Genomic DNA, 9,732 nt, shown 5'->3' with positions numbered 1-9,732 from the left:
AAACCATTCATTAGGACCGGCACTGAGAAGCGACAGGCATCACCATGCTGAGTTTGAGCAGAAGCTTTACGTGGCTGAGAGATCCTGAACATGTTCATAATATCATAAAGCTTTTGTATGTTCCACTGCCACCAAACTGCTGCACAGATTCTTAGATATAACGTCATGTTGTTGTTCCTGAATATGACACCACCAGAAATTCAAGATGGCCACCAAGAAGCCATGCTTAATTTTTCTACCAAGCTTCTCAAAAAAAACAAATGTCTTTGAGATTGACATATTCAGCCTACAGATATATTATTCTTAATTTGTTCAGGAATATCTAGTGTAAAACTACAGCAAGGGTGAGCTATGTGTGTTAGAGTGTTGGCCTTTACAGTATGTGATGTTGCAGACTGAAGCAGCTTGTCAGCAAGGCGCCGGTGATGCTGTTCATGAAGGGTCATCCAGATGCTCCACGCTGCGGCTTCAGCAAGAAGACAGTTGCCATTCTTGGAGAAACCGGGTAAGCTCTTCCAGCCCAGAACAACCTGTCCTGTTTATCGTCTGATCATATCATATAGGGGGCGGTGGGGTAGCCTAGTGGTTAAAGCATTCGCTCATCACTTCTAGGACACAGGTTCGATTCCCCACATGGGTACAATGTGTAAAGTCCATTTCTGGTGTCACCTCCAGGTGATATTGCTGGAATATTTTAAAAGCGGCGGAAAACTAAATTCGTAATCGCTCATTACACCTTTCATTTTGTTTTAGGTGAAGATTATGTGTGTCTGTATGTCCTGTTATCATATGATCATTTCATATATATGAATATCAAGTCATTGTAGGTGCCACAGTTCATGGTACAGAGAAATGTTTCTAGGTTTGTAGGAAGCATGACTGTTTCACCAAGGTAGTATACAAGTCCATCCAACATCTGTACCAGCTGATGTCCAGCTGATGTACATTGGGAAGATCAGCTGTTGCATGTGGTCAGGATGACATTATTTGTCTGTGTCTCCATCAACCACTTGTTTGTTACTTCTGGGATGCTGCACGTTACATTGCAAGGCTGTTAATAAAACATATTGCACAAAGTCCAAATTCTTTTATACTGCGTTTATCCCAGATGTTACAGATTCTATCCTTGTCATTAATTATATGCTCGTCATTACTCATATTAGAACAGTGCCATGCTGGTGTCACTCTTGTGAGTCTGAGCTGTTGTACGGTGATAGTTCTATCCTTTGTTTCGCATGTGGTGGTTGTGTTTCAGGGTGAAGTATGACACGTTCGATATCCTGTCAGATGACGAGGTGAGACAGGGGTTGAAGACATTCTCCAACTGGCCGACTTATCCCCAGTTGTATGTTAAGGGAGAACTTGTTGGGGGACTTGACATTATCAAGGTACAGTATGTTTTTTAAAGATATCTTCACTTTCTAATGTCATGTGCTTGTATGTTAGGTTCTGTCATTCACGTATGGAGTCTCACATTTTTAAACGAACAATGCTTGAATGGCTAAACTTTTTCCCTTTTATGAGGGCCTACTCTGTGTACATTTTTGAGGATTTATGTACGAATATCATGAATGAAGTTGTGTTGTTGTTTTTTATTTTATTAATAGAAAATGAATTTGGATAGGCTCTGCTTTTACCATTATAGCTATCAAGTATGAATTAACAGTTGACAATCATTAGTGTACAGTGAAGTGAAGTCTTATGCACTAAAGAAAATGTTTTTCGTAATGTTCCAGATGCAGTGTGCTTCGTACTTACTGTTGTGCACCTGTATATTATTTCAGATATTCGGATAAAGTAGACATGATTTTATCAAAAGACTTTATATTTCCATAGGAACTGCAAGAATCTGGCGAACTGGAAAGCACACTAAAGGGAGATAACTAAGACGATTATCTCCCTTCCTACATCCCAAGCAAGAGCCATCTTTGATCTGATAATAACCCTTTGAGGGTGTAAGTTACTTGTCAGTGAATATCAATGAGGATTATAACCTATTAGATTTTACACTTTTTTTATCACTTCATCACTAATTACATGTTTGTCTTTCATAAGCACGTTTAACTTTGTGCTCCAAATCTCTCACAACAAACTGGGCTATTGGTAAGACAAAGAAAGAAACATTTTGTGTTTTGAAAATTGGATCTGTTTATTATGATTTAACTACAGTTGTGGAATTTTCTCTACAGGTATGTATGAAAATAAAAGTGTGTACGTGTTAACAGTAGGGCAAATTACCATATACATATTCTCATCTGTGTGTCTTCTGATATCAGATATATTGACAAATGCTGATTATAGTTCATGTCAACACATGCAATGGTGAGAATTCTTTTATCTTCCAAAACACTTTTTGAAAGTTGTTTCTGTTGTTCAATAAGAACCATACCTTCAACAAGCTTATGTGGGAGCGAGATTAGTCACATAATTTGATTGAGATGTTATCATAATAGATGATGTCACAATGGTCTGCAAAGCATTGTGATGCAATTTGCTTTCTCTCCCAACTGACATTGTCTATAGAAGTTGCTTCTGGATGAGTAATTACTTTACTGCTAAATAGGCAGGTCGGGGAATGGGCACTGGTTATGAGTGTTGAGATAGTAAGGACAAGCAGCTTATAAATCAATCAAATGTTCGAAATGGTTGTTACCAGTCCAGTTATATGTGTTGTACACAAATCGTCTAGGGGGCATAAACAGACCAGCGGACACCAACATAGAAAACTGCTTGGCAGAGGCTTTAACTTTGACATGTCTGGTTATTCAGTGCATATTAAGATCAGGTTATCCTTGAATGAGAAAACTGTATTATCGGAACTTGTGCATGTATTTGTATATGACCAGAAGATGCCAGTTGTCCTGTACAGTTATTGATTCCATGTACCACAGGGCACCTGTAACCCATGTGTCCCTTCAACATGCCCCATTGTTGGAAACTGATTGGAGAATGGAAATAAACAGGGAAACAAACTGTGGTGATGTCTTTTTCTTGCAAAGATATGGCAACCAGCATCTATCTGAAGAGCTGTTTAGGGATTGGGTAGGTAAGAACCTGTTTTGTCCCACAGGACCGGAATAATATAATAACTGAGCAGACTTTCAGATGTTGTTTGAACGGTTTGAGATGTTCTGATAGGAATAAGATCTATAACTTTATTCATTTGAACTACTACAAGTTATAGATATTTAGGGCAACATATAATCCGGATTTGCTAAGTATGAGTATATTATCCAATAAAGGAAAAAACAGTGAAGTCGGTTCTTAAATAGAAAAATAAGCGGTTGTGTACATGTAAATTCCCTTTAATCAAGTGTAGGCATAGCTTTTTCGAAGTCAATTCATCTCAATAAATATGTTAATCATAATAACTTCACGGACTGTTTATTTAATCCCAGACACAAAAATGAAGACAATGATACCAACGACAGTTCAGCCTAATTCCCGCCCATCCAAGTATCAGCTATTCAGAAAACACAAGTGTGTAGGGGCGTGGCCTAATTAATAATTGATTGCTGAGCCAATATCTGTAAATGTTGACAGAAGCAAGCTGACCATGTGAATATTTGGATGACGAAAGTAAGTTGAATGAATAGAGACGTGTTTGTTCCCATGCTTTGCACACAAGTAATTTATCTTCACATGACACCAAATTCCATAGAACTGTCTCTTTTAAATTTCCTTCCAGCCTTACTGTTCACTTCTGTAAACTACATCAAAACTGAACAAGGCATGTATGAATGCTCGGAGCGTCTGTCCTGAGTCTGTGGTTCGATCCCCGGCTGCATCATACCAAAAGGCGTTAAAAAAATTGTATTTGTTGTTTCCCAGCCTTGCGCTCAGCGTTTAGACGTGAAAATAGGGAACGGCCACTCGGGGCCTGTATGCTATGTCTGACTGGGCCTGTATGCTATGTCTGACTGGGGTACATCCATTTAAACTGCGCCATGGTATCTAAGTGGGATAGTACTATAAAACAAAGTTCCTACAAGTACATGCAGGCTCACAACTAGACGTGCGTTCACTTCCATATGTGTTATTCTTAAACGTGACCTTAAACCCCATTTCACATCAGACCCCCGTTCCAACTTTATACATATTTTTGCATTTTGTTGGTTAATGATTGAGTTAAGACCTTTGACCTTTACTCATCCGTTTCGCTGGTGGTGTTGCATTTTCACCATTTCCTTTGACACAACGAGCTACCTTGACTGACAATAGGACCTCACCGTGACCCTCGGCAAGAACCCAGTCCGTGTCTCTGAACATTGGACACACGATTCCAATCTGACTTTTAATTATTGTTATGTCTTCCAGGTTTAGGTGAGCTACAGAGCCTTTGTGGTTCAATTGCATTGATCTAGTGTTTAGCAACCACCAAACGCTGATATACGGTCTGACTCCCACGTGACTGCTCATTATTCACATTGCTAAACCCAGAACACTTGGCACGTAACTGTCAACCCGACCTCTTCGTTGCCTTTCAAATGTAATACTGGATGAGATCTGGTTCATTTAGAAAAACTACAGACACTAATATGGTTCTGCGGGTGAGTATGCGATCGTTAGTGTGGCAGGAGGGCAATGGATTACGTGGACGATGCAAGGAGTGACACAACATTAATGTGTGCAGTAATAACGATGCCAGAGGGCGCTATCTCTCAACCACTGCCCCAGGACACACGGATGTCACGTGACACTAACAGACACAATGACAGGTGCGCGCCCTGGGGCTTACACGATGTCTGTGCGACAGAATGGATGACCCATCAGTGATGGTGCAATGTTAAGCATTGTCGACACTGGGACCTTTCACTACTGCTCTAGAGTTGGGTATTTTATGCTTTAAAGTCATTTTATTAGTTTGCATAGAGGGTAATAAGTACACTGTGGCCTTGATCTATATTCACTTAGAAGCTGCCAATAGCAATTAACGTCATTACGTGCCTATTTTTTCTCTAATAAACGCCGTTCCTTAATCCTTTGAAAGTTTTTTTAATATCACAATGTTTCTTTGTTAGAGTTAATTTAGGAGATTTCTGCTTGTTACAATTAACAGAGTCGGAGATGAAAGAATGAAGGAATCGAGTATCATAACATGGAACGGGGAGTGAGCATCCAAGGAGTCATGTCTGGCAGCCGTCTCCAGATTATCGCCAAATATTGTGGCAGCGGAAAGGCTTTGAAGCATGAGTTTTTAAATGTTGTGATCTCGATTTAAAGCTAATCCCAAACATTAAGCATATCAAGTTGATTGTTGTGCGTGGATAGGAAGTGGTGCATAGTGTTATAAGGCTCGTTCGGGGCGGCGGGGTAACCTACTGGTTAAAGCGTTCGCTCGTCACACCAAAGACCCGGGTTCGATTCCCCACATGGGTACAATGTGTGAAGCCCATTTCTGGTGTCCCCCGCCGTGATATTGCTGCAACATTGCTAAAAGCGGAGTAAAACCAAACTCACTCACTCACTCACTATAAGGCTCGTTCAGTCAGTTGGGTTTTCATCATAGATTAAAGGGGTCGGCTACATTCTCAAGTAATATTAAAAAATAATAAAAGAGATGTAAGGGAGATCAAAACTTGCTCATGTGACGCGATTCACCATGCACTTGGCTTGTCGCCTGTAAATTTAAAATACCAGGCAATCCCCCCAAACTGACGTGGAGTAACTGAAATACTATTCCAAGCGGTGTTCTTTCTTATCCAGGTACTATTCCTGAAACTAGCATAGCAATGTCACGAGGAAGAATCTAACAATATCACACATCAACCACGACCTGTCGTGTTTCACGAGGTATGTGATTTTTAAAAAAACACCAATTCAACACCCAACTCAGTAATATTCCAGTTATACGGCGGCGATCTGTAAATAATCAAGTTTGGACCAGAAAACCCAGTGATCAACCGCATGCGCATCGATCTACGTGACTGGAATACGATCACATGTGTCATCCAAGTCAGCGAGCCATCTTACGACAAGCTTAGTTGCTGAAGATTTTCACCTGGATTTTCACGGGTCTAGACTATTGTGACGTGACAGTGGTCACTGTCGTGTAAATCAGTCCAACAATGTCATGTAAATCGGTCCAACAATGTCATGTAAATCAGTTCATGTAAATCGGTCCAACAATGTCATGTAAATCGGTCCAACAATGTCATGTAAATCAGTCCAACAATGTCATGTAAATCGGCCCAACAATGTCATGTAAATCAGTCCAACAATGTCATGTAAATCGGTCCAACAATGTCATGTAAATCGGTCTAACAATGTCATGTAAATCAGTCCAACAATGTCATGTAAATCGGTCCAACAATGTCATGTAAATCAGTCCAACAATGTCATGTAAAAACAATGTCATGTAAATCAGTCCAACAATGTCATGTAAATCGGTCCAACAATGTCATGTAAATCAGTCCAACAATGTCATGTAAATCAGACCAACAATGTCACGTATGTGTTGGAAACAGAACATGTGATGCGATTAAGTTGAACGGATTATTAAAACAATGTTGCAAGCCCTTCACTCATTGTTAGCGATCATTCATTACGTCAGAACAGGCCATCATGCATATCCGTCATGACGTTCAAACAGGACCGGGAGGTAAATTAAATAAAGCCATCTATCTCAAATACAAAACGAAAATGTCACTCTGAATATGACATAATTTCCGGGCTGGATTGAACTGGTGGGACAAAAAAAAATCTAGTTCAGCAGCGTTTCATCTATCATTGACATTTCCAGACATGATTGAATCGAAGCAAGGATTAGAAACTACTCTCTGACTCTCTAATGTAGGACGATTCTGTAGGCTGGTTTCCCAGTGATATAACACAAGCTGTGTATAAAATAACACTCTCTTAAGAACATGGAATATATACATATGAGCATTAATCAAGCATCGATCGGGTTATTTTCATATGATAAGTACGAGAACTCTTGTTTATGCTTTGAAAAAAGGAATTCCGAACATTAAAATGTTAACTGCAACATATTTTATTGTGATTAAAACAACCCTTAAAGAGCCGGGTAAGAATTGGTCTTCAGTAACCCATGCTTGTCGTAAGAGGCGACTAACGGGATTGGGTGGTCAGGCTCGCTGACTTGGTTGACACATGTCATCGTATCCCAGTTGCCTAGATCGATGTTCATGATGTTGATCACTGGATCGTCTGGTCCAGAGTGCGGCGTTAAACAACAAACCAACCAACCAATCTGATTAACACGAAAACAAAATTGAAATTTGGCGACAATTAACTTGCACTCTGAAAAGAATACACAAAAACGTGAATGTCAGCAATGCCGGAAAGTATGGTCACCATGATTACGCCACCAATATGAGCGTCACACAAATCAAGATTGTAGTGATTACATGAAGCAGCACTGTAGACTACGTCAGTACCTGGTGTAGCCACTCCTCGCATGGGCACCATCTGCCAGTCTCCTTGTCTGCAGTTGCCCATGGGTACCAATGCTATCCCAAACATGATCAATTGGGTTCATACTGGGGCTTCTTGCGGGTCATGGTAATGTTTCGATGGTGTTACCCTGCACATGGGCGATAAGGTCTCGAGAACGATGGGGTCTATAGTTTGGCATGAAATGCATGTGGACCCGGTTTTTTGTAAATATCTCTTCATCCAATGACCCAATCGATCTCAAACTGTGCAAGTGGATGTTTTGTCAGACAACCTAATCACATTGTAAATCACCGATTTTATGCATTTGTATTAAAGAATCTGTCTATGTAACTGTCAACAAAATAAACAGCAGAACGCAGACTGCTTGCAGAGGGAGGGAGCCAATGACCTGTAACAGCGGCAGTGTTGGGTCATAAAGGTAAATGTACGTGCAGTTCATGATAGTTACCTGTGCACTGCACAGTGATAGACCGTTTGGATCATTCACATTGACTACTTCTAGCTGTCATCATGAAAGCCTTTTCAGATGATGCTAAACGTTTATTTAGAAATGTGTTGATTTTTTTTTTAAAAGAGAGCAAACGTAGCAAACCGATTTATAAGGTGTCGGATTACATGAAACGTACAACTTTTGTTCTTGGCATGAAAAAGAACATCGTGCTAAAAATTGTGAAAAATAGACCAACAACAAATAAACAAAACCTTGTACAAAAAGGTAGGCATCCAAAGTTAGATTCTTTTGACATCAGGGTCATCAGAGATGTCATTCGCCGGCTAGGTGTCAACCAAGTCAGCGAGCCTGATCACCCGATCCTGGTAGCCGCCTCTTACGACAAGCATGATCTTTGCATGGGTTACTGAAGATCAATACTAACCCGGATCTTCACGAGTCTTGACGGTAGAATGTAGAAGAAAGTTACTTTCATCAGATGAATGAACCCTACGCCGTGTCCTCCGGCTGCGATTATCCCACACCACGACATACGTTCCTCCCTGTGTGTGTATCTGTGAGGAAAGGACGTCAAATCGGACGACGATCCCACTGACCAGCAGCCCACAGCCTCCTTCGGGTGGGGTGCGGTGGGGTAGCCTTATGGTTAAAGCGTTGGCTCGTCACGCCGAAGACCCGGGTTCGAATCCCCACATGGGTACATTGTGTGAAGCCCGTTTCTGGTGTCCCCCGCCGTGATGTTGCTGGAATATTGCTAAAAAGCGGCGTAAAACCAAACTCAGTCAGTGAGTCAGTCCTTCGGGTGGTACTGGTTGAGAGTCCCACTCTCCATTACCGGCGCAGTTCTTCGGCATGGGTCATGGGATTGCGTCTTGCCAGACGAGTTAGAACCTCACGACCAAATATCATGTGAATAATGTTCAAGTTAGCACCGATTTGACTACAAGACATGAGTCATATATGCCAATAACTATCCATCGTGTATTTACTGAAAATATACATTTTCCCATGATAAAGTTTATACCCTGATGTGCTAGTGCCCTCGCAGCCCGGGAACATGCTTTCCGTAGCTTTTGCGATATTGTGTGAAGCACTTGCCTTAGTAGACTAACGCTTAAACTAATTATTATATATAATTTTGATAGTAACAAACAAACCCATATAAATTGAAAAGGAGCCCCAGGGAGACCAGTGATTCAGAACCTGAACCTGAGGAAAGCTAGACTTGCTTTATTTAGGGCTTTAGTGTTGCAGAGGGGGTTTGGCAGTAAGGAAAACAATGTGGTTCAGGGATTGTGAGACTAATGCTTTACCTGTGCTTCCTGTATAATAAGGTATAATAGCCTGTGTGGACCAAAATCTACAAAACGCTCTTGGTTTCCGTTGTGCTTAATTAATGCTGACGTGTAGATGTCACACTTATCAGACTTAACACATTGGACAAACAATGATAATATTAGCCATGACATAATCATGTTAAGGTGACGTTGAGATTGTTACCGCCAAAAAGAAACACCATATAGTCCTCGGGTTCGAACCCGAACTTATTCATATCAGGAATGCCTAGTCTACCACTTTCACAAGGACGGGGCAGATTACAGTTACTACAAAGTACCTCATTGTACCATACGTCCGGGGTGTTTGTGCTGTGTGCAATGTTACTCAGATGCATTAAGCATGGTACTTAAATACTAATATACACCCAGATATACCTACATATACACTCATCTGTACCTGATATTTGCATCTGTAATAGGATACTCTCATTAGGCCCGTGTTGCCCCTTTGTCTCATGTGCCTCTATTCCCTGTGCAGAGTTGGGTCAACTGGCACGTCAGAAACTCGTCAACCTGAGTTCGGAT

General features: G+C 40.9%; 1 protein-coding gene across 1 annotated transcript; it reads left to right on the top strand.

Annotated features, from left to right (window-relative positions):
- The first annotated feature begins 44 nt into the window (after positions 1 to 44).
- LOC124274295 (glutaredoxin 3-like) lies at positions 45 to 1,796 on the top strand. Its single transcript, XM_046709637.1, has 4 exons — positions 45 to 115; positions 395 to 505; positions 1,256 to 1,388; positions 1,785 to 1,796. Exons 1-4 carry the CDS (start codon positions 45 to 47, stop codon positions 1,794 to 1,796), a joined length of 327 nt encoding a protein of 108 aa, XP_046565593.1.
- The last annotated feature ends 7,936 nt before the right edge of the window (positions 1,797 to 9,732 follow it).

This window comes from Haliotis rubra, unplaced genomic scaffold (assembly GCF_003918875.1).
Source record: "Haliotis rubra isolate DU_JTF1 unplaced genomic scaffold, ASM391887v1 Scf19, whole genome shotgun sequence".
In the NCBI taxonomy this organism is placed as follows: Eukaryota; Metazoa; Mollusca; class Gastropoda; order Lepetellida; family Haliotidae; genus Haliotis; species Haliotis rubra.
Note: the sequence above shows the minus strand (reverse complement) of the source record. Positions and strands in the feature narration are given on the sequence as shown.